Below are 25399 nucleotides of genomic sequence, written 5' to 3'. Positions count from 1 at the left end.
TGTGATGTTGAGTATAAATACCTCCTCTCTTACCAAGGCTAACATAAAATTAATTAACTAAGGTTAAATAGCCTCTGAAAAGAAAAAAAAAGAGTGTAATGAAAATACAAAAATGATAGCCATAAAAATTGTTGTGCTGCACAATAAAGTGCACTACTGGCAAATAGTTGGCATAACTTACCTGATTAAAGCAAGAGCTGTAGGACAAGAATCCTCCAAGGCGAGAGCTTAAGGTAAAGCAACAGCGGAACATGGGTTCCACACTTGGCCGTACAGAACAACCTCTTGGGTTGTTGAAAATTCAGATTTCCAGGCCCCAGTCTGCTGAGCCTGAGTGTCCGTGGGTTTGCAGCTGGCCAGGAAGCTGCTGTTGGGGCGGGCTGTGGTCAGCATCCCTGCTGGGTCTTAATGAGGCTGGTGCATCTCAGTTTGCTACAGGAGGGACACCAGAGGATCTGGAGGAAGGCTGGGGAAGGGACACCCTAAGGGAAGCCCCATCCAAGGCACGTCTGTGGAGCAGCAAGGTGAGTCCCAGCCAGACAGCCCCCTAGGCCTGCAGGAGGACAGAATGAGGGTGGGCAGGACCTTTAGGACAGATACTTTAAAAGCCTTTGGGGAGTGATGGTTCCTGCTCAGCAGAAATAAGAACGACCCATTTTATTTCTGCTTAACAAGACAGGATGCTATCAGACCTTTATCTACCTTCATGATTTTACTAGGTCAAGCCTGACTTATGGGTCTCTATTCCAAGTGTTCTTATATGAGGGAGGTGTGTGGGCATCACCCCCAGGTCTTACTGAACGTGAAGAATCCTGGGCCCAGCTCTGAGATGTGGGCACCCTCCAGATTCTGCCTGTTTACAAGCGTCCCCAAGATGTGCACGACAGGGGCCATGTGAGGGTCACACGTTGAAAGCACTGTCCTGTGGCCACAGGAAAGAGGAGAGACAGCAGGGACCCAACCAGGGCTCTGTAGCAGCGAGCGTTGGGAATTGGTAACTGTCCCTTGATGGATCTGATTACCAGTTTCTAGAATGGAGGTTAAAAAAAATTGTCAGCTCCAAAGTGTTCCCTCAGCACCAGGCACTTTACTGTACTTGCCTCACAAATCCCCTGTGAGGCAGGTGCCCTTCTTATTTACAGATGGAGGAAAGAGCTCAGGTGGCCCACAAATCCCATAGCTAGTTGCTGGCTGAGCTGATAAGCAAACCTGGATGCCTGTGACCACCACGTGGGAGCTCCACCCTTGGCACCTTGCTATCCACTGGCCCAGCAGGTTTTGCCTGCCCCTGAGGTCCCTGAGGACCTCAAAGTCCACCGAGAGGTGAAATGCAGGTCCAGGCGGCAGGCGAGGGCAGCAGTGTCTTTGGGAATAATGCACGGCGCCCTTGATGTGAGGCTGAGGACAGCAAAGCCAGAGCGAGCCCAGGTCCACGAGACAGGTCCCAGGCTAAACCATCAAGGCCCAGAGCTGGTATTCTTGTCAGGGCAGGCGGGAGGGTCCAGCATGAAGTGCTTCTGAAAAGAACAGAGCAAGGCCCTGTGACATCTCCCACGCCGTGGTCTCGAATGGTCCATGGACAATGCCACTCAAACAGGGGGACCCTACGGAGCTCTCGTGGGGTCCCTTGCTGCCCCTCACTAACAGTGAGACTCCAGGAGGCTCATGCCATTGTCACCTTGTTTCTTCCCATGGGAAAACGGGGACAATAATGCCTACAGGCAGTTATGAAATTTAAGAAGATGTCCGTTGTCCAGGGCGTGGTCTAGCCAGAGCCAGCGGTCACGGGGAAGGTGGTGGGGAAAATGACTTCATTCACAAACACTCAGGTGGGGGCGGGGACTGCCTTTCTCCCAAAGACTGGCTTGTTGTGCAGCTCGTGGAAGGTTCTGGAAGGTGCTCTGGCCGAGTGGAGGTGTACTTCGAAGGCTTGTGGGGCACGGTGTGCGATGACCTGTGGGATGAGAAGGCAGCGCAGGTGGTGTGCCAGCAGCTGGGCTGCGGGACAGCCGTCTCCGCCCCTGGAGGGGCCTACTTCGGCCAGGGCTCTGGCCCCATTCTTCTGGACGATGTGCAGTGTTCTGGGACCGAGGCCCACCTGGGGCAGTGCTCCCATGCCGGCTGGTTTACCCACAACTGTGGGCACGGGGAGGACACTGGTGTCATCTGCTCCGGTAAATCGCTTTCCATCTTTCCTGAGAGCTGATTTTTTCTCTTGGTCCAATATCATTCCCTGAGTCTCCTCCTTTCTCCCCAACACAAGAGAATGCCTTTGTGACTCACCACGTCTGCTTGAGACCTCAGCTAGCTTCCCAAGAAAGCCGCTCCCAGGAAGCTTCCCTCTGTGGTGTTCAGGAAGCAGCTGGCCACCCTGTGCCACCCCAGTCCTCTTCTGTCTGCTTGAGAAGCCAACTTCAGTTACTTCAGAGAAAACGCTAGATTTGAAATGAAAAGACCCAGGTCAGGCACACGACAGGCTACATAATCTGTGGGTCCCAGTGCAAGACGAAAACGAGGGTTCCCTTGTTCAAGATTTATGAAGAATCTCAGGACAGTGACAGGGGAGCATTAACGGCAGGGCCCTTCCAATCGCAGACTCCGTGGAGCCACCCCCATGGGTATCCCTCTGCGGCCCTCCCCCAATCCCTCTTTTCCTTGCCTTAATGTGGCTCTTTGCAAATCACTCAGCCCTTTTCTAACCAAAAGGGAATGATTGTCACAACGATAATCACATTGTCTTCCCCGGGCTGCCACGAGGCCGAGCACTGCTAATTCTGGTCCATTAACCTGTCAGTCCACAGCCTGAGAGCAGGCTGCCAATGACACTGTACCTGCGCCTTCTGCTTTTTGAGGTCTTCAACCTCCTAGAGATGGCACAGCTGTGTCTCTGATTAGCTGACTTTGGATGAAGGCGTGGGGGCAGAGTCAGGGGGAAGGGGAGGGGGTAAAGGAGAAAGGCCACTCTTTGCTCCTCAGCTGCTAACTCCTGTTGACAGCCTTATTCTTGAGCCTCCCAAATTCATCATATAGGGAAGCAGGATCTGAGGCATCAGCCAGTGGCCGAGACCTAAGCACTCAACCAGTATGTACTGCAAAAGGCTTTGAGATCTAGCAGTGAGCAAAATGACCCTGCTCTGGGCTTATAGCTCCCTCCCCATGCCAGCTCCCATTCCAAGCAGCAGACTCCCATCTTGGTGACTTCAGGGTCAGGAGCCCTGCCTGGCTGGGCCCTTTCCTACTGCAGACAGCACCGTTGTAGGAGCAGGCCCAGGGGGTGGAGGAGCGCTGCAGTCCATGAACCCTGCCTTCCCAAGGCCTCTCACCATCCTGCACCTTCAGCCCCTCCAGCCTCCTGGACCCCAGGCCCTGCCTTAGAGTTTGACTGTGCCATGTACATCCCAAAGCCCCTCCTGTGTCCTCAGCCTTGCCTCACCTGGCTAAAGGTGCCCCAAGCAGCCTGGGCGGGCAGAAGGAGGATCTGCCACTCTCCCAGCATCTCCTTGGGCCAGGCTCCCTGGAAGGAAACCGTCCGGTTAGCAAATTATAAATACACGTCTTACTTCAGAGGACGTGAGAGTATGTTTTGAGTATATTTTTGCAGTTAATAGATTAATCAGTTCTGGTATTTCTCAAACAGATGCCCCAAACAGCAGAGCCCAAGTTTGCTTGCCCTAAGCAGAGACTGTCTTTGAAATCCCATTATCTATAAAAGTCCCTTCAGAGTTTCTCTTTCAAATTGCAATAAAACCACATTTATTTTCATATGAAAACAATGCTTTAGGTACTCACATCAAGTAGCATTAGCCCTTTAGGGAAGCACCTGCTTAGCCTGTGGGGCTTTCAAAATCATTATTCCTCATCGACTCAAGTTACATCCCACTTTTTTTTTTCTTTTTCGTAGAATATGAACATGAAAGATTGGAAGATTTTGGTAAGAGTCACACTTTAGTATGTCTTCAGCAGAGCATCCACACATCCACACATGTTGGTTAACACACATGCCCCAGTGCTCTGTGTTAACCAACGTAACCTGCTGCAGGAGGCAGGGGAGGGGCAGGAGACAAACCATTGGATGTGATCAAAGGGACACGAGTCCCTTCGACCAATAAAAGGAAGAGCAGGGAATCCCCTGCCTTTAACCATGCAGTAGATATTTTCTCTCCCAACTGGTTTGTTCCTGTCCAACTGTATTTTAGAAAATTGTGAAGTGAGGATATGAATGTGGTTTAGTAAATTAACATTCAGAGATGTCATCGAACTCGGATTAGACTAAAGAAAATCCTGACTTCAGATAATGTGCGGGAAAGGTGGTGAGTGTGGCCTCGGGACACAGCATTCCTCTCTGTCCCTTTGGCAGATTCAGAGATTAATGGAGCAAAGTGTGTCCTTTTGTCACCAGAGTCCCAGGCCAGAGGCTTGATTCTGAGAGTCCCAACAGATTAGGTCTGGCCATTGGCCCCCAAAACCAAAAGGAAGAAGTACGGTGAAGAGCAGGAAGGGAACTTTAATCAGTATGGCTGTCCTGGAAGGCAAATTCAGATCAAGCATCTCAGCCCTGTCTTCATGGCACTGATATGAACTTCAGGTTTACATAGAGGAAGAATTGGGGTGGGGTGAGAGATCCGAAAACTGAGCAGTCAGTCTGTGTCAATATCCCAGTTCAGGTTCTGCAAGGTGGCTCCAGAGAAGTCCTCCTCTGCACCCCTGAGGATGTAATCTCCCTTTGCTGCCAAGTGTGTTGAGCTATGAGACCTATGATCCTGAAGGGGACAGTTTAGGTCCCATGAGATGACTGCTCCTGTTTTGGAAGACAGTCTTATCCTGAGATGAGCTGCCTGAAAGCCTGCGCTGTTCCTGGAAGGTGCAGGGCACTGACCAGGCACCACCCAGGAGTCTAGAAGAGAAGGCTAAAGAGCTGGCAGTTGAAGGTCCCTACAAATCTTGAAAATACCTCAGTTACTCTTATCTTGGTGTCCTCAGTCTTGAAGGGGCATGAGATAGGCTGGGTAAATTTAGGGCAATGGACCTTGTAACACCAGTGTTTACACGAACGCTCCTTAAACGAATAGCATGCCTGCGAGCAAAGTCAACAAGAATCCGGCTCCAGCACACAGCCAAGGGCCAGATACAGAATGCAGGCAGAGTTGCCAGGCCACCACCCTTCCTTGAGTTACCTACTGGCATCTGCAGGCCCCAACGAAGAGTCAGTACTTTAGCAGAAACAGCTTCTGATCCTCTCTTATGCTTTCTTACTAACCTGAGTCCTCCAGTATACTCCAAAATTCTCCTTTCTTGAAGGCCCTCTGTGAGCGCCATAGGAGTACAATTCCATTAGCACTGGACCCTTTTGCCTTTCTGGCAGAAGGGACATTTGCACAAATAACCCAGTTCTAAAAAGCAAGCTGTAAATGACTCCATGCTGCCTAAGCATAATAAATTCCTCACCTGATCAAAACCTGCTGAATATACTTCCCAAAGCACGTTGTTAGCCCAACATCCATTCCACCACACACACATTGCTGATACTCGCCCAGCAAACTTTCGTACACTATCCTGCCGGGCAACGATACCTTATTTATTTCTCTTTGCTCTTAGATGCTGAAATCTTAACGCCGTTCCCTGGTGGTGAGTCAAGGTTTTCTCCCCCCAACCTTGTGTGATGTGGCTTGGTGGGTCACATGCTTCTAAGTGGCGGTAGACTCCAATTGCGCAAATACTGCCAAACAGAATGATTTCACTGAGGGTCCCTGTGAATTCAGCTCTTCGTAAAACTCTGGGCTTTGATTTGTTTTGTGTAATGAACTGAGGAAGACTGTCCTCCCTGTGTTTCTCTTTGTCCTCTTAACTCTTTCCTATCCCTCTCAAAACCCTGGGCCCACGGTCACCTCTTGGAAAGATATCCCCCACACCCCACTATGGACATCCCTAAAACACAATGGACATCCTCCCTCTGTCACCTCCCAGACTTGGTGTAGTTGCAAATCTCCACTTAATTTTAGATTAACGTGACAACCACTGTCAAACTAGATTCCCATCTCTTTGACAGCGAGGACCAGGCTTGTTCTCTTAAACACAGGGTCCACAGTGCTATGCACTGTGACTCAGCATAGGCACACTAAATGCACATGGGTTCATGCAGAATATGTTCCTTCTCCTAAAATGCAATATTTTTGCATCTTCAAAAGACTGGCCACAGTTGCGACTCATGAATGGATCAGGCAGATGCTCTGGGAGAGTGGAAGTTTTCTACCGTGGCCAGTGGGGCAGGGTCTGCGATGACCGGTGGGACCTCAGTGAAGCCCAAGTGGTGTGCCAGCAGCTGAGCTGCGGACCCGCCCTTGCAGCCCCCATTGAGGCACAATTTGGTGAAGGCAAAGGCGAGTTTCTGCTGGATGATGTGGACTGTAGTGGAAAAGAGAGTTTTCTGGGACAGTGTCCACATGCCGGCTGGCATCTGCATAACTGTGGCCCTGGAGAAGACGCCAGTGTCATCTGCACAGGTAATGGCACCGCTGCCTCCAAAGTGCACATCTCATTATCTGGCTGCACCTTCACTACCCCAGTGGCAATCGTGCACCCATGTGGCCATGGGCCAGCCAGGGACCAGCCTACCGTGTTGTGGGACACCAGGAGATGTTGATTATTTTGCACTTTGATGTGAGCTCAGAAAAATATTAGCCACAAGATGTTGAAATTTATTTTATGCAGAGAAAAAATAATGAAAGCAATTGAGGATTCCATTATAAGGACTAGATTTGAAAACTTCTGGTGAAAAGACAGTCTACATCAACAGGGAGGTAAATCACTAGCCGAGTGTGTTCTCCCTTTTGCCAGGACACCACAGTGAGAAAGAGATAAGGGTTTTTGTTTGTTTGTTTGTTTTCTGGTTCTGGAGGTTGGACCCAGGACCCCACACATGCTGCCTGGGAGCTCCACTACTGAGCCACAGCTCCAGCCCTGAGATAAAGGCTTTTCCTCCTAAAAGTTTTCAGTCTAATAAAGGTGATAAAGGTGAAGCCTATGTAAATTAGAATAGTTCTTAGTGTGTCCTGTTGATTGTGAGCTTACACCAGTTATTGTCAGTCATGAGTCTTTGACCAAAGAATAATCATCAAGTCTGTCTTGACCAGTCTCAGCCTCAGCACTGTGCACACTGGGGCCAGGGCGTCCTCTGTGGTGGGTGGGCTTTCCTGTGCATTCCTCACCTCTACCCACCAAATGACATAGTGCCCTTGTTCCAGTGGGATACCCCAAAGTGTCTTCCTACATTTCCAAATGTTCCTTGGGGAGCAATTGCCCCCAACCCAGAACTGATGATCTAGAGGTAACAAACACATCTCCATCAGCATGTGGCTGATTTTCAGCACAATACCATTGTTCAAGACGCACATCTGTGTGCCAGCGCAGGAGAGAAAGGCGATTATTGTGTCTAGAGCAGTGAATGTGGTCACTTGCCACCATTTCCAATTTCCAATTGCATTCAACCAGAAAGACTGCTCCTGTATTGATACTCAAGTAATAAATTAGCTTCTGAGTCAATACAAACACTGGTGTGTGCGTGCTGGTTTGTTTTTCATTTAGTTTTTGTCCCCTGCTTTGATTTTTAAAATTTTAGTTGGAGTGTTGTTTAGAATTCCATCAAGGTAGCATATTCTTCAAGGTCACCTGGTTCCACTGAACTGTTTTACAGGTGAATAGGGCATTTGCCTCTTTTGGGGGGCAATTGAGTTAGCCCAGCAGATATCGTGCAGCCACATTTGGTCCAACACACACCATTAGACACACTGTGCTAATAACCATTTATGCATTCAATGTTTAATTAAAGTCACCTGAATTAAGGCAGAGAGAGTCAACAATTTTATTTTGGAGAGTTACATTTTTCATTTCAAAATCAATTTTTAATTGAAATATTTCTAAAAATAACTACCCTTTTCTAAAGTAGCTCTGTTTTTTTTTTTCTACTTATCAACAGAGACTGACTATATAGAGCCTACCTCAGGTGAGTTCATGCGATTGCTTTATGGGCCCACAGTTTCCATTACGTTAGCCACCCTGGCAGGCAGGGAGAAGATAATAAAGGTGTAAGTGGTGAGAAGGAGCAGATGGCCACACCAGGATGGTCATTGTTCACCATTTCTGATTTCCTGGGCCATTAAGATGATTCGACCATTAAGTCAAGAATGCTGTTGGTCACCCTTTTCCTCCCAAGTAATTAGCTTCATTTTTATTTCAATCAGGAGAGTTCCAGCCATTCCCTAGTATTGCTATTACGCCGCTAAAAGCATAATTCCCACCACCATGTTAGGGGGAAATCGTGGTAAATTGTTCACATTTAGCCACATTCTTTCTCGCTCTGTGGAACTCGGGTGGCAGGGGGAGGGGTGTCACCTGACTCTGGTAGCTCGTTGCTGTCCTAACCATGACGAATTCTCAATGCCTCTTTCTTCAGAACATGCTGAGGAACCACTGCCAATGCCCCAAGGTAGGAAATGTTTTATGATGAATCGCCTTTTTACATCCTTTTTCTGTACAAATTTTCCCTTTGCTTTAAAACCAAAAGGGATGATGATGATGATGATGATGATTGAACCAAAATTGGAAGGGAGAATGTATTACATATTTTTTACATAATGACTTCTGTTTCCTGGTGTATTAGAAAGCCAGTGAGTCCTGCAGTTAGTAGCCCACTGGGGACATGTTCAGGACAGGCCTGAGTACCAGCCAAGGCCAAACTTTGGGGTGAGGGAAAAATGAAAGACTTGGCAGTAAAAGGCCAGAATTTGAGTTTCATTTCTGCCACTTATTCAGTGTGACCACAGGCAAGTCATTACGCTCTTTTTTAAAGGAGGAGGTAAAAACACCACTTCACAGAGGCCCATCTGGGTTGAATGAGATCACAGATGTGGAAGGATGACAAGAGTCAAACTTATTGATGTTTTTATCTTCCAGGTATTGACCTGAGAACTTTACTGCATAGCTACTAGTTGTTTAATTCTCTAATTCAGGGTACAGGAAACCTCTTCCTTTAAAAGCCACATAATAAATAATATTTGGGCCCAGGGGTCAGATGGTGCATGGCTTTGGGCAGACTCTTTGGGCATGATAGCAGCCGTAGCAATTCATAAACTCATGGGCTTGTCTGTGTCCCGTAAGATTTCCCTACAAAGATGGGCACTGAGTTACCCTTGAACCACAGGCCGTAATGTCCTGACCTCAATCAACCCTTGTGAATTAATTCTGAACACTTGGCATGCATGGCTTTTAAAATTTTCACAAGACCCTTGAGGAGTAGGCACTTTCATAATCCCCATTTCACAGATGACAAAATGGAATCTCACACACACAAAAAATGCACCTGCTTGCCCCAAACCGTGCAGACAGCCTGGATGCAGCTGGTCTGCTACATGCTCGGAACCCTCATGCTTACAGACCTGATTCTAAAGAAGAGCAGATTCCTCCTGTTCAGTCAGTGTCTCAAGCCAGAAGAAACTAGAGCCATCCTGGTTCCTCCTCCTGCCTCACTCCACACAGCCAATGCGTCAGGAAATTCTCTGTCCCGACTTTCTCAATATACGCTAACCCCTTAGCATCTCCCCACGTCACTGCCGTCACCCAAAGCCTCTCATCCTTCATCTGGATGATGGCAACGATTCTCATTCTGCTCTAGACCTGGCTGCTGAACCGTGAATCAGATCATCCGCCCTCACTCAAACCCCTTCCTGCCCATTGTGTTAGAGCGGTGTGCAGTCAGTGACACCGTCCTCGTGGGACCTGATCCTGTGCACCTCTCTGACCTTTGGGAAACGCCTCGTCTTGCACAGGGCCTTCCTCTGATCTTTTTTCCAGCCTTTGACAAAAAAGTACTTTGCCTTGGGCCCGTGTGGGGGCTCTTCCCTCTGTTCAAATGTGTCTCTTCCCTCCCAGATCTTTTTCTTGCGGCGGGGGAGTGGGGGGTGCTCCTCTTCATCGAGTCTCAGCTAAAATGCCCCTCCCTCAGAGGGGGTTCCCTGAGGGTGCAGCCCTTTCCCTGTCTGGTCCCCCCCCCCACTGGTCACCCTGCTGGTTTTCTCTTCCGTCTGCCCCTGGCTTTGTATTTTCCTTGGTTCCCTGGCTCATCCCGGATCCCCTTGGCCTTCTCTCCAGGGTGTGGGTTGAGTGAGAGCAGGAACCATGCAGAGCTTTTCACCTCGGAGCCAAGGGCAGTGCTTGGTATTTAATGTGTTTAAAGTACATATTTACTGAATTTAAAAGTAGCCACATTTGTACAGTGTGGCTGTTGGAAACAATGTACTAGTCATCAAAGACTCAGTGGTCCTCCTTCAACAAAGGCTAAGGCTTCCTTCAGGAAGATGGTGCTCAGCAGGCAAGGAGGGTTCATTATACTGTAGGGTGTGGGAGGGTTCCCTCCTGGGGGGGTTCCCTCCCTTCAAATTCTGGTAATTAGCAAAGGGTTTTGTTGGTCATTTGGTCATTTTTCTGCTTATTTCCCTTTCATTCGTGCACTCACTACTCTTATATAACTATCATATGTTATAACACATTATATGCAACATAATTATAATAATATACATACTTATGATGGTTCCACATGATCTTTTTACTTTGCTATTGTACAAAAGTAATATGCATTGGGTAGAGACTGCTTTGAATTTTGAATTTGATCTTTCCCTGGTGAACTGCAGCTCCCAGTCACACTGGGATCACAAGGGGAAGCACTGGGCACTTTCAATAAATCTTTAATATGACACTGTAGAGTGTACTGAGTGGCTAACTATGAAGTTCAATAGATTAGGTGTATTAAGGGCATTATATTTTGAACTTGATGTTTTCCATATTTATTGCCATTGTGATTGTACTCAATGGTGGGATCTGTCTTTACATATCCACACATGCACACCACAGAACCATATAACTTGGCCCATACTGTTCCCTGGCATTTCCCCTTTGCCTCCTCTTTCCCCTCCCTCTGGTCCCTTTTCTCTACTGTACCATCATCCTTTGATTTTCATGAGATACCTCCCCATACACATCTTTCTTTTCCATTTTCCTCTCTAGCCTCCACATGACCCTTGACCTGAGTTTGGCATATTTTGCCGAACATGATGGTCTCTGGTTCCATCCATTTTCCTGCAAATGACATGATTTCATTTTTCTTTATGGTTGACTAACTCCATGGGAATGTATACCTCATTTTCTTCAGCCATTCTTTTGTTGGTAGACATCTAGGCTGGTTCCACAGTTTGGTCATTGTGTTCCTATGGTGGGTAACTTGTTCTCAGCTGCCTGCATTCCAGCTGCCTGCTGGTATCGTGTGTTCAGGTTTTATTCCTACAGTGTTTTCAAATCAATCAACTCAGCAAATATTTCTGAGAGCTTGTTAAGTTCAGAGCCATGTTTCAGCAGGAATTGACTGTATTTTACATTTTGTATTCTAAAACTGTCATATTAAAGATTTATTGAAAGCCATTATGTAGATAAAGTAAAAGTTATTCAACTCCATTAAATAACTTATGTTTCAATTAATTTGCACCAATAGGTGATGGAAATTCAGCAACTGTATTATCAGGTAAGAGAAATATTTTTTTGTGCTGTTTTCCCTGTGGATGTGTCTGTTTCACCATCTAAATACAGAAAGGAGGAGAAAGAGTGGCTGTAGAACACTTTTACTGAATGACTCATCAGAACCTCCCTCTTATAATTAGGAATTATTTCCAGGGCATCATTCTGGTAGAGTCACTAATGTCCTTCAAAAACATAAAGATGATAGCTTTTAGGCAGGTGGATAGGTAAATCAGTAAAGCAATATGGATTGAGTCCTTTCTTTCAATATAATTGCAGGAAAGATTTCCCATGACTCCTGGTTTAGGTTATTCTTAAAATGTTTCCATTCCATTAATTATATCCATCAGGAAGACTGCAGGATTAGAAAGATGAAGGAAATATTGGATTTATCACTTATTTACCATTCTCAATATCTTTTCAAAGACATGATTTAAATTGTTGAATAGAATTAACTATCAACTGTAAAAAAATAGAGATAACAATACTTGTTTAAAAAATACTGGAAATTATTTGGAACATAAGTTTTATAATTATCTTTAAGCATGAATGTGACCAAGTGCTCTGAGAAACTCTCTCATTTTTTATAAATGACACGTTTTAATTTGTCTCCAAAGGAACAATTATTTGATTGCATTTATGTTTGATTATTGGATGAGCTTTCCATTGCTGCTAGAACAAATGGCCAAAACTCGATGATTAAACAACACATGCTTTATTGTCTTGTTCTAGATATCAGAAATCCAAAATGGGACTTAATTATCTAAGCAATGAGCAAGTTGTCGCTGACTGTGCTCATTATGGAATCTCTGGAAAAGGAGGAGTCATTCCCTGACTTTTCCAGTTTTTACCAGCCCTTACATTCCTTGGCAAAATCTTTCATCATCAAAGCCAGAATCTTAGTGCCTTCCAATCTCTCTCTCCTGCCTCCCCTTCTAAGGGCCTTGTTACATTAAGCCCCCTGGGTAATCAGGATCATCTTCCCAATTTAAGGCACTGATGAGCAGCCTTACTTCATCTGTAACCGAAATGCCCTTTGTCCTGTAACCTGGTGTATTCACAGCTTCTGGGATTAGGATGTGGACATGCTTGGGGGAGGGGTGACATTTTGCTTACTACATTTTTATATGAAAAATAGTCTCCTAGTTGGTGCCCTCAGAAATGGACACATCGCTAAAGTCACACATTGAAATATGATGGCCCAAACAGCAAGCAGAGAGAAGAAAGGTGTGGGACAATACCGCCAGCTAACCGAGCTGGCGACCTGAGCTGGGTTCACAAGAGCTGGCTGCACCAATAACTTAAGAAAATGGTGAAAGAAGCACTCAACACACAGAAATACCTTTTGCTTATAGGAATCAGGGGCGGCTCTCGACCCTGAGGATCTGTTGGAAAGAAAGAGGAGCCACCTGAAAATCCTCTATTTATTGGGGAGAACGTTCAACCCAAATAAGGCAAGGGATTGGGTTTCGGGAGTGTAAGTAGCTCCCATGGCCAGATATGACATGGGGACAGTCTGCAGCACAGGAGAGAAGGCGAGCGCCTGCCAACAGTGCACCACCTACAAACCCCGGGTTGCCTTCACACAGTGCCCTACCTACCAACTGTACTCCTCCCACAACTGTGCACCATGTACAAAATAGTGCAACAACCATAACCAGTTCGACACTTACAGACGGTGCCACCTCCATAAAAGAGTGAAACACCTACAACAATTCAACACTTGGAAACTGATGCAACACCTACAAACTGGAACAGCAATTGCAAATAGTACTACACCTACAAACAACACCTACTAATCAGAAACGCCAGTGATGCAACAGGCGCAAAAGTCAAATAAGCAGAACGAGCAGATAGAAGGGTCAGGGGACCCTGAAGGCCAGGCCATGGGGCTGACAGTCAGGGAGAATATTAATACCCAAAGCACATGATCCTTACCACAAAGCACTGAATACCTGCCCTTGGGTTCCATGTCTGGCAGAGAAGGGATGGAGAATACTGAGTCCAGTGGCTAAGAGGTGGCTTGGCATTTCCATTGCTTATGTGTGGTCACTTTGGAGTGGAGACAAACTACATCTAGTGAAGTCACCGGGAGCCCTGGGTGCCACACCTCCCTCCAGTGGCTGTAAGCAGTAACTTACTGTTAACAGGTGTTTCTTTCTTCCAGTTCTACCTGTTGCCCTCTCAACGCAGCTTCCTCCTATCACTGCTGCAAGTCCAACATCACCAGGTAGGACCCTCCCACCCTGCCATTTCCATTTCTACCATAGCTCCTCAGTTGCAGGTAGTGGTTTTGCCACCGTCACTAGGTACCAGTCGTGCTTCATTCAAGATTGGATGACTTGAGAAAAAAGGGATGAGATGGTCTGCATTTCACTGTCCAGATTCACCTTATAATTGACTATCTATAATTTTACTGTCAAAGAACATGGTAACTCAAGGTTTCTCCTTTCACATGCTTTCTCAAATGCAAAGGGTAAGAAGAAAAGAGGTTGGTGTATATGTAGAAAAAGGGAATTGACTTAGTTATTTTGAACTTAAGAAATAAAGTAGAGCCTCCGCCTAATGTCTGGGAAACGTCCAACATGGTAAGATTTAGTTATTTTCCCAAACAGGTGAGTCACGTGGAGAAGGCACAGCCCTCCCTGGTCACGGTGAGCAGTGGTCACCATTACAGTCCACGTTCACTTTATCCTTGTGCTAGTTAATGCTATCTCCACTCCTCCCGCATCTGTAACAGCTGACATTTCAATTAAACCATTGTATAATCCACGGTCTGACCACGCCAATGACAATCTTCAGTAAGTCTGCTGCCTGCAGCATTCATGTGGCTTCTGAACACAAGTGGGAAAGGAGATGTGCTGCGTGGGTCAGATACACACGGTATCTTTCGAATACTGAGGGCAGTGGGCAGCTGCTGCTCAATGGCGTGAAGCTTCAGCCATGCAAGATGCATAAGTGCTAGAAATCTGCAGTCAATAGTGCCCACAGCCTATCTATCTCCTGCACTTAGAGATTTGCTAAGGGGGTAGATCCCAGTGAGTGCTCTTACTACACACACAGAAGAAATACGTGGAAACTTGGAAGAGAAGGGTATGTGTATTTCCTTGATTATGGTGACGGCACCACATTTATATACCTATGTCCAGATTCATCAAATTGTATACATTAAACATCTGTAGGGTTTTGGTATATCAATTACACCTCAGTATGGTTGTTAAAAAAACAGAACTATAAAAAGAATGTGCAATGGTTCATTGACATTTTTATATTGATTACATATTGAAATGATAATTTTTTGGCATATTGAATTAAGATATATTATCAAAACTAATTTCATTTGTGTTTTTCCCCTTTTTTAAAAGGTAGTTACCAAAAAATTTTAAGCTACATCCAAAACTCTGGCTTAATTTCCATTAAAAGCCTTCATGTTATGCCACTATAATCACTGTGTTAAATGCAGTGTGTTGATTTCTTATCTAATTCTTCCAACAGCAGATGAGGGTAATCTCCATTTCCAAATAGAGAGAATCCTGCTCAACTAGGTTAGGTATTGTCCCTAAGGTTGATGGACAATAACACAAACCATGGGACATGAGAGTCCTAGAGCCCAGTCGCTAAAGTTTCCTAAACTCCCTGAACCACGTTAAAATCCCGTTACCCACTGAGCAGGTGACGAGGTGCATTCCCTATTCGGAAACCAAGAGGACCCACGTGTGTCGAGGAGAGCTGAGTGGGCAGTTATGTATGGCTGGAGCCTGCGTTTCCCTTTCTCACTCTTGCACTTCCTTCTCCCAGACGCTTGTGTGGTTGCATAGAAGGTGGCACAGCTCTGAGCTGCCCTCACTTTTAACTCTTGTTCCTGTCTCAGACAGTCACATAGGATCCATCGTTTCCCCAAAGACCGTTGTCAGCTTCTTGTGGCAGAATCCAGATCTTTCTCACCTTTGACTTTGTCCTCAGCCCTAGACACACACACACACACACACACACACACACACACACACACCAGGCACACGGCGTCTGTGTGTCTGCTCCTTGCGGGGCACTCAATGCTTATTAAATGAATAATCACACAGATGCGAATCCACCTAGCACACATGGCGGAGGGCGTCTGTGCTAAGCGAGGGGGTCTTCGGCCCCCTGGTGCGTCCTGTGCACTGGGCTTCTGCTCCCGGGCTGCAGAGCGGGTAAAGAGACATGGCGCTGCTGCTCCTCCCACTCGTCCCCCTGACGAGCAGTCACCAGCCTGCTTTCTCCCTCTGTGTTTTTACCTATTCTGAATGTTTCATAAATCTGGAATCAATATGTGACGATGCTTTGACACCTGGCACGTTTTCACAGCTGCTGGTTCCTTTTAAAGTTCTCCATTTTGTTTGTAAAGAGGGAATTGAACTCTCCTGGGGACGTGAGGCCGATGCAGAGGGCCCTCGTCTTTCTCTTCAATCCTGAATTCCAGGAGCCTCTTTCCTCGTGTTCTTTCTCAACAGCTCTGTCAACCGCCACTGTCCCAGAAGATGTGGACCACCCAGCCACGTCATCAGGTAGGTCAGTGAGCTACGAGTTCCCAAAAGCTGGTGTGATGTATTGTCAATGCCACATGCAGCAGGTCAAGCCCCTAAAAGGAAGAGCTGATTCTCACTGCCAAGGGATCAGGGAGACCGTGTGACACCCAGTGTCACCTGCAGCTCCAGACTTTGACCCAGGAGGCGAGCGTGCCACCTGTCCTGCTCATCACTGTATCCTTGGCACCTGTCACAGCACTAGGCACATTCTAGGCACTGAACAAATGATGTGTGTGCACTGGGCATGTGACTCCTCTCAGAGCAGCTTTGCTCTTGGGCAAAGGTATTGCAGATGCCTGCACTTGAGAGCCACAGGCTTCGCTCGGAACAATGCCAGTAGCCCCATCTGTACGACTCTCTCTCCTCAGAGGAAAGTGTGGGAATTTCACACATGAGCAAACTAACAAAGCCAGATGCTTCTGACAAATATATATATATTTTATGTTTCCCTCTGAGCAGACAATGGAAAGCTGCCAACTGTCTTATCAGGTGAGAGCAGCGACCCCACGGTGGGTCTTGCCGTGGCTCAGCCTCACCATCCAGGTGGATGTGCAGGCAAAGGGATCACTGGGCTGTACAACATCCTCTGGGGGCTCATCAAGGACAGTCAGCTTCCTTGTGAATATTATGAATTTTACAACTTCTGCCCAATTCCTTTTTTTTTTTTTTTGGTACTGAGGATTGAACTCAGAAGCATTCAATCACTGAGCTGCATCCCCACCCTATTTTATTTTGAAACAGGGTCTCTCTGAGTTGCTTTGTGCCTCACCATTGCTTAGGCTGGCTTTGAACTCATGATCCTCCTGCCTCTACCCTCCCGAGCTGTTGGGATTACAGAAGTGTGCCACCATGCCCGGCTACTTCTGCCAAATTCTTCAGTGACTTATCTCGCTACAGCCAAGCACCCTCTTGCAGAACCTATTGCTGACGCAGGGCTAACGGGGTGAAGGCATCGAGCAGCAGGTTCTGGCTTGGGAGCTCTCTGTCAGCTCCCTGACCTTAGCTCCAGCTCATCAGCAATCTGGCCAGTGCAGATATTTGGGTTAAGGTGTGGCCCAGGGGGCTCTTCCCCAGCTGTTAATTGAGTCCTTTTCTGATGTGTCCTGTGTCTGTCTCAGGAAAGGGACTTTGGTCCTTACTAACTGCCATTTCCACATCGTTCCAGTTCTACCTGTGGTCGACCCAGCCCCTGCTGATCGCAGAGCCAATATACCAGCGCTAGGTCCCCCAGGTAAGCAGCCTTCCCCAGGGACCAGCCACTGCTCTTGTGAACTACAGAGAGGGGTCATAACAGGAAGGAGCCTGGGGAGTGGTCAGCTGGAGGCCACTGAGGGTGCAGGGAGAGCTCCGTAGGGAGGGGAGGAAGGCCACCAACCCCCAGACCTGGGCTGATGAGTTGGTCCTGCCCTCAGCTTTGGCATCTGCTCATCCCCGCATTCCTGCTACACCAGGGAAACATCAAAAATCACAAAAATAAGAGCAGGTAACCATAGCGCCCTTACCTAACAGGACCAAAGCTTACATTTTGTCCTGCTGGTTTTCCATTCATATCAAGAAAGGAAACAATACAAACCCCCCAGGGCTGGGGATGCATGTCATGGTAGGTGCTTGTCCAGCATGTTCAAGGCCCAGGTTCTATTCCAGCACTGAAAACGTAACAATTTTTAAAGATTAAAAAAGGTACTTTGGATTAGGCAGAGGGGAGTGAAGGGAGGGGAGAGTGTATGGGGGTAGACAGGTTAGAGAATGAATCAGAGATTATTACCCTATGTGCATATATGATTACACAACCAGTGTGATTCACATCATGTACATCCAGACGGATGAGAAGTTCTACTCCATTTATGTATGATGTGTCAAAATGCATTCTGTTGTCATGTATAACTAATTGGAACAAATAAAACAATTTAAAAAAATATGGAACTCTCAATACCTCCAATCTGCCTCTCCTCTCTCCTTCCTCATAGACAAATGCTGTCTTGCATTTTGCATATATCCTTCTTTTTAAAATCTCACAAATATGAATTAATGCTTTCCATATACGTTATTTTGTGTTTTTTCTTTCACACAAATTATATTAGTCTCTCTATATCATGCATTATATTTTTTAGGTCAATCCTTTTTGTTGTGTGGTGTGTGTGTGTATGTGTGTGTGTGTGTGTGTGTGTGTGTGTGTTTGTGAGAAAGAGAGAGAGAGAGAGAGAGAGAGAGAGAGAGAGAGAGAGACTGCTTTTGACTGCTCCAGAATATTTCATTTTTTGGAATATACCATTTAGTTTAATCCATTGAATAGAAAAAACATTTTCCTAAATTTTCCTGTCCCCCCGGCTGATGTCAAGTTGCGAAGCCCCATGCAGGAGAAGATGCTGTCTGCCACTTGATCTGCTTTGTTTGGTGACTGACAGCACCTTGTGTGGTGGCGTGACTGTCAAATCTTCTGTCCGGCCGTGGCCTGCTCACCTAGGATGACTGAAGGGCTCACCTTGATTTGTAAGCCAAGCAAACAGGGCGAGTTCGAAAGGTAAGTTTCCAACACTGACTCTTATTTTCGTCTCCACAGAAGACTGGCCTAAGCTGAGGCTGGTTAACGGCACAGGAAGATGCTCTGGACGGGTAGAGGTTTCCTACCAGGGCACCTGGGGGACGGTCTGTGACGAAGGCTGGGGCTTGCCGGAAGCGCAGGTGGTGTGCAGACAGCTTGGGTGCGGCCAGGCCGTATCTGCCCCTCTCGGCTCCCATTTTGGCCCAGGCTTTGGAAAGATCCTGCTGGACAATGTGCGCTGCGTTGGCACGGAGAGCCGCCTGGCCCAGTGCACCCACAACAGCTGGTTCACGCACGACTGTGGCCATGAGAAGGACGCCGGGGCCATCTGCTCTGGTGAGGACCTTTTCCTTCTAAATAGTTCGTGGGCAGAAGGGGTTCGTGACTTTTTCTGGGAGGACCCCTCCCCTCTCCCCACACTAACAGGTCTAGATCAAAGGGCAGGCCCCTCCTCCAGGGCAGACTTTCCCCTGGGTCCCGTCCCACATCTGTCTAGCACTGAGTGTCTGTGTGGTGGAAAGGGGTGGGGATGAGCCCGTGGGGTGGAGCTTTAAGCGGCTGCAGAGAACATGGGTGGTCCAGCCCACCTGAAGCTAGAGGTGACTCCCCAACAGGCAGACTCAGAACCCAGCTCGGCATGGAGCTTGCTGTCCGCGGGGACCTCCTTCTCAAGACACCTGTTAATCCCGGCCTGAACGCCCCTCCTGGGCAGCTGCCCCGGGCAGATCCTGGGCACAACTGGGGTGAGGCTCCTCAGAAAGCTCCACACTGAAGGTGACATCAGTGAAGAGGAATTGGGGGGCTCTAGCTCTCAGTCCCCAGTCCCCAGGCACAGAACCTTCCCCAGGAAGAATGCGGTCACCAGGCAGCTAGCTGCCAGCACGACTGGCCTGTGGTCATTCAAGGACTGCAGCTGAGAGTCCTCGCTCAGGGTGCACACTGTGGTGACTAAGCCCATCACCCGTCACTAAGCACCTATCTACTTTCCAGAGTGGTTAGGTCGGAAAGCCAACCCTCTGGTCCTGTAGAAGCTGACCCTTCCTAACTGACAAGGGAATGGCAGCAGCTGAAGAGTTCAGACTGTGGCTGCAGAGGAGCTCTGCCCCTCGGGAATACCGTGGGTCCGTTTCAGCCCTTCTTTCATATCCTGCAGCAGGGTTTTGAACCTGTGCTTTGCACCAAAATCACCTACAGGTTTACTGAAACAGACTGCCGGGCCCCCCCCCTCAGGGGTTGCAGTCAGTCCTTCTGGGATGGGGTACGGGAATTTGCACTTCTGACAAGTCTAGGATGCTTATGGGCTGGTCCAGGGACCACTCTGAGAATCCCTATCATGAAGCATGATTTAAGAGGAACATTTTTATCCTAATAAACAGACGCAGAATTAGCACCGTCATCGTCTTCATCACCGCCCTCCTCCTCACTGTCCTCACCGCCACGGTCATCATCCTCGTCTTCACCATCGCTGTCCTCACCTCCACAGTCATCGTCCTCAGCTTCACCATCGCTGTCCTCACCGCCACAGTCATCGTCCTCATCTTCACCATCACTGTCCTCACCTCCACGGTCATCATCCTCGTCTTCACCATCACTGTCCTCACCACCATGGACATCATCCTCGTCTTCACCGTCATCCTCGTCTTCCTCCTCATCTTCACCATCGCTGTCCTCACCACCACAGTCATCGTCCTGGTCTTCACCGTCCTCCTTGTCCTCCTCCTCATCTTCACCATCGCTGTCCTCACCTCCACAGTCATCGTCCTCAGCTTCACCATCGCTGTCCTCACCTCCACGGTCATCGTCCTCATCTTCACCATCGCTGTCCTCACCTCCACAGTCATCGTCCTGGTCTTCACCGTCCTCCTTGTCCTCCTCCTCATCTTCACCATCGCTGTCCTCACCTCCACAGTCATCGTCCTCAGCTTCACCATCGCTGTCCTCACCTCCACGGTCATCCTCCTCATCTTCACCATCGCTGTCCTCACCTCCACAGTCATCGTCCTGGTCTTCACCTTCATCCTCGTCCTTCTCCTCATCTTCACCATCACCATCCTCACCACCACACTCATCGTCCTCAGCTTCACCATCGCTGTCCTCTCCACCACAGTCATTGTCCTGGTCTTCACCTTCATCGTTGCCCTCCTTGTCTTCATTATCATTGTCCTCCTCGCCACGGTCATCGTCCTCAGCTTCACCGTCGCTGTTCTCTCCTCCACAGTCATCGTCCTCAACTTCACGATTATTGTCCTCACCACCACGGTCACCGTCCTCATCTTCCCCTTCATCATCACCCTCCTCCTCATCTTCACCACCACAGACATCATCCTCGTCTTCACCTTCATCACCGCCCTCCTCCTCATCTTCACCATCATGGTCCTCACCTCCACCGTCATCGTCCTCAGCTTCATCATCACTGTCCTCTCCACCACGGTCATCATCCTCATCTTCCCCTTCATCACCGCCCTCCTCCTCATCTTTACCATCATGGTCCTCAGCTCCACAGTCATCGTCCTCAGCTTCCCCTTCATCCTTGCCCCCCTCCTCAGCTTCACCATCACTGTCCTCACTGCCACGGTCCTTGTCCTTGTCTTCACCTTCATCACCACCTTCCTCCTCATCTTCACCATCATCGTCCTCAGCTTCCCCTTCATCCTTGCCCCCCTCCTCAGCTTCACCATCGCTGTCCTCACTGCCATGGTCCTTGTCCTTGTCTTCACCTTCATCATCACCTTCCTCCTCATCTTCACCATCATCATCCTCAGCTTCACCATCGCTGTCCTCACCGCCGCGGTCACCAGCCTCGTCTTCGCCTCCATCTTCGATGCCGTCGCTGTCCTCATCACCATCACCGGCACCTTCACCAGCCCCGTTATCATCAGACTCCAGTCTTCATAGTAAGTCACACTTTGTGAGTCGCTTCCCTAGTGGTCTTCAGTTTATGTGTTTCACATACATGAACTTATTACGTTTTAATTGTTTACATGTTTATTATTTATATACAGAGCTTCACGTCCAAACAGGAATATTTAAGTAAATTATTAAAATACCTTCAGGGGCTGGGCTGTGGCTCAGCGGCAGAACGCTTGCCTCACATGGGTGAAGCACTGGGTTCAATTCTCAGCACCGCACATAAATAAATGAATAAAATACAGATCCGTCAACACTAAAACATATTTTTAAAAAATAAAATACCTTCAACCCTCTGGATATCTAGTCCTATTCAAATAGGTCTCTGTGGAGGAATTTATTTTCCATTTATAGCTGGGGACCCGGGTATAAATGGAAAATATCGTCCTCAGCTTCACCATCGCTGTCCTCTCCACCTGACAGTCCTCTCCCCCTGACAGTCACCCACCTGACCCAGCTTTCATCTCCCCTTTCTTTCTGAATGACCACAGATGTCTACCTGGTCTCTGTGCCTGTGTGTCCCCAATGTTCTAAGCCTTTGTTTATGTGCAGAGTTGACTTTTACTTGAAAGTCAGGCTTACTGAAGTACAATTTACCTACAGTAAAAACTACCATGTAGTTCAAAGCATCGTAACGATCACAACTGTGAAGCTGTTGCCGCCATCAGGACACAGAGCCCTTCCACTGCCTTACAGAGGTCCCTTTGCTCCTTTGTAGTTAAACGTCACCTAAGCCCCAACCCTGACAACACCAGTAAGACATCTGGCTCTCTAGGTTTGCCTTTCCTGGAATCGTGCCTAACACCCCCAGAACATTCTGCGCTGAGACTTTTTTTTTCTTTCTTTCTTTTTTAGTTGTCAATGGACCTTTAGTTTATTTATTTATATGTGGTGCTGAGAATCCAGCGCGGTGCCTCACACATGCTATGCAAATGCTCTCCCACTGAGCCACAACCCCAGCCCTGCCCTGGGATATTTTTATTTGGCCTAATGCTTATGAGAGTCATCCATGTAATTCCACCTATCAGACATTTGTTCTTTTTTTTATTGCTAACTATGGATATATCAAAATTTGTTTCTCCATGCATCATCTGATGGACATTGAAATTATTTCTAATTTTTACTATTATGAATACAGCTATCATAAGTATTCACATACAGCCTGCAAGCTGTTTTCCAAAGTAGCCGTGCCATTTTGTACTTCCAATAGCAACATAAGAAAGTTACATTTTCTCCATTTTCTCTACATTCTTGTCAACATTTAGGATTATCTGTTTTTTAAGATGGGCTATTATGGTATCTCTACTATAATGAGCTAATAGTGATACACTTTTGTGATTTTTGGTTGTATTTCTCTAAAGATGAGTGATATGGAGGATTTTTTCATTTGCCTATTCTTATCTCTTTGCTGAAGTGACCAAATCTTTTATCCTTAAAAAAAAATGCCAGGCATCATGGCACCCACCTGTAATCCCAGCTGTTGGGAGGCTGAGGCAGGAGGATCACAAGTTGGAGGGCAGCCTCAGCAATTTAGGGAGGCACTAAGCAACTTAGCAAGACCCTGTCTCAAAATAAAACATAAAAAGGGTGGGAATGTGGCTCCGTGGTTAAGCTCCCCTGGGTTCAATCCTGAAACCAAAAAAAAAAAATGCGGGGGGCGGGGCGGGGAGGGATACTTTTTCCAAAAATATTTTTTCCAAAAGTATTGCTTGAATTAGGGATATTAATTTTTGATTTATGAACCTCTTTCCTATCCATTAGCTCATCTGATCCCCAATTTTACAGATCAGGAAGCTGAAGTCTGTCTGTAGTATGATGGAATAGGACTTAGACCTCAGGTTGAAAGTCATATCTTTGGACTTGAAGCTCCGTAGGCTCCTTAGAGCCAGTTTCTCATGTTAGATTTCCACAAGGAAACCATGACGCTGGCCTGGTGCATCCATCCTTCCCTTTGCTCAGCCTCGGCCTGTTCTTGGGTGCGCTTCATTACTGATTGGTGTTCTCTGCTCTCTGTAGCTGTGGACATAGCAATCGAATCCATCACTTCTGCGGAAGAGCAAACACCAACAGGTACATTAAAAATGCATCCTTGGGGTTTACATTGAATCCTATATCCTGTGTATTTATTAAAAATCATAAGAGACTGTGTTTTTCTAGAAATATTCCTTGCCAAGTTCCTGAGATAGTGAAATAAAGGTGTTTCTGAGAAATGTGCTTCTAGTAACTCCAGCTCAGCAGGGAGTTCAGGCCAGTGGTGCACACACCCACACACACGCACCCTCACTCACACACATGGGTTCTCAGGTCCTTGTGAGGGTAGGAAACACTGCATTCACACAGGAAATGGGCTTCCTTCCTCCCAGATGTCAAGGAGTCTCTAACATACCATTAGCCCTTAGAAGTCCCCACGAACATTCAGTCACAGGACGCCATGCTTGTGAAGACAGGTGACCCAAAACTCCACTGTCTTCCTGTGTCATCCCTCTGGAAGTCTTCTGCATGATGTAAGAAAAAAAATGCTGGAATCCAGGTGTTTGGAGTTAATGCCTAGGCCACCAAGGTGTTCTCGTCATATTAAGTGCATACACCCTTAGCTTCTTAGTATCCAAAATTGGTGGCCGACCTGTGACTCCCAGCTGCCCGCAGGGAGGCCTTTCTTTCCCTTCCACCTGCTGAAGTCCTTCCATGGCCTCCGTGCCCATTTCTGCGTGTGGCTTCTTGCTCTGGTCTCCATAAGGACACTCATCCTCTGCGTTTGGACCCTCCTCACTGACCCGCCTGGAAATCCCCCTGACATTACAGGCCTTTGACGTCTGTTCTAGCTTCGGACGAGAGGAGTTACGGCCTCCTCGGAGCAGGCTCTCCGTCTTGCCTTCAGTCAATGATGGCCCGGCGGCTTACTGAGGCCGCTTTGATTCTCTTGGGTTTTGTAAGTGTGAGAGCTTTAGATTCATCTTGTATTTTTCAAAGCTGACCATGAACACATAATGGGTGAACAAAAAGTTAATCTTGTTCAGTGGGGACCATAGTGACTGACTTAGATGAGTCAAAAGAAGACAAAGCCACAAGTTGGAGACGGGATTGGGTCTCAGGTTGAGCCCGTTCTGCAGAGTGTTCACTTCATTCTCTGCACGCAGCTGACAGTGGTTTACGTGAGCTGTGGCTTTTCCTTGACCTTCTCTCAGGGCCGTCAGTGACCACAGCCCCCGAGGCTTCAACTCCTCCACCTGCCGGGCTGGAGAGTAGGTCCTGAGAAATGAAGGGCTGAGGATGGCGTTGAGAGAGGGGGACCCACAAGTGGAAAACAACCCTCTCATAAGCTGTGGGATTGAGGACAAGTTTCTCAGCCCTGTCAAGTCTCAGTTTCTTTGTCTGCAAAATGGGAAGCCCACGCCTGTTGTAAGAATTTAGAGAGAAACATGTAAGTTAGTGGTTCTTGGGGACTCCTGCTTTTTACTCACAAACAACAAATGCCACAATATAGCCACACAAAAAGATTTTTATGAGACAAAGGGGCCTCTTTGCTCCAGGACAATGTAGTTGTGACTGAGGAGGTGTCTATGTGACCTGCTGGTGGACGGGCTAGGTGATATTTCACTGGATATGTTGACATCTCTCATGTCTATCCCCGTCCACAGCTGGGGGATCATATACGAATGACATGTTCCTGTTGGGAGTTTTAGAAGTTCCTTAAAGAGGCGTTCATCTTTTGGAAGAGAGGAAGTAGCAAAGCCCAATTTTCACATGAAGTTGGAGATGATTCTGGCTATTGCTCGTGTGTGGGTGCATGAGAACCATGGGATCTTACATGTGTGTGAAAGGAGGA

At 47.4% G+C, this 25399-nt stretch overlaps 1 protein-coding gene across 1 annotated transcript in view; it reads left to right on the top strand.

The window, feature by feature from the left end:
• The first annotated feature begins 251 nt into the window (after positions 1 to 251).
• LOC101959402 (scavenger receptor cysteine-rich domain-containing protein DMBT1) overlaps positions 252 to 25399 on the top strand; it is an 87147-nt gene continuing 61999 nt past the window's right edge. The window contains exons 1-9 of the mRNA XM_078019334.1: positions 252 to 270; positions 429 to 524; positions 1830 to 2174; positions 6345 to 6500; positions 11537 to 11566; positions 13727 to 13789; positions 16050 to 16103; positions 17290 to 17355; positions 18685 to 19002. Of these exons, the coding sequence (XP_077875460.1) occupies positions 252 to 270; positions 429 to 524; positions 1830 to 2174; positions 6345 to 6500; positions 11537 to 11566; positions 13727 to 13789; positions 16050 to 16103; positions 17290 to 17355; positions 18685 to 19002 (1147 nt within the window). The remainder of the gene's footprint in view (positions 271 to 428; positions 525 to 1829; positions 2175 to 6344; positions 6501 to 11536; positions 11567 to 13726; positions 13790 to 16049; positions 16104 to 17289; positions 17356 to 18684; positions 19003 to 25399) is intronic.

The sequence above is a fragment of the Ictidomys tridecemlineatus genome, chromosome 1 (genome assembly GCF_052094955.1).
Source record: "Ictidomys tridecemlineatus isolate mIctTri1 chromosome 1, mIctTri1.hap1, whole genome shotgun sequence".
Taxonomy (NCBI): Eukaryota; Metazoa; Chordata; class Mammalia; order Rodentia; family Sciuridae; genus Ictidomys; species Ictidomys tridecemlineatus.
This window is presented reverse-complemented; position numbering and strand designations above follow the sequence as displayed.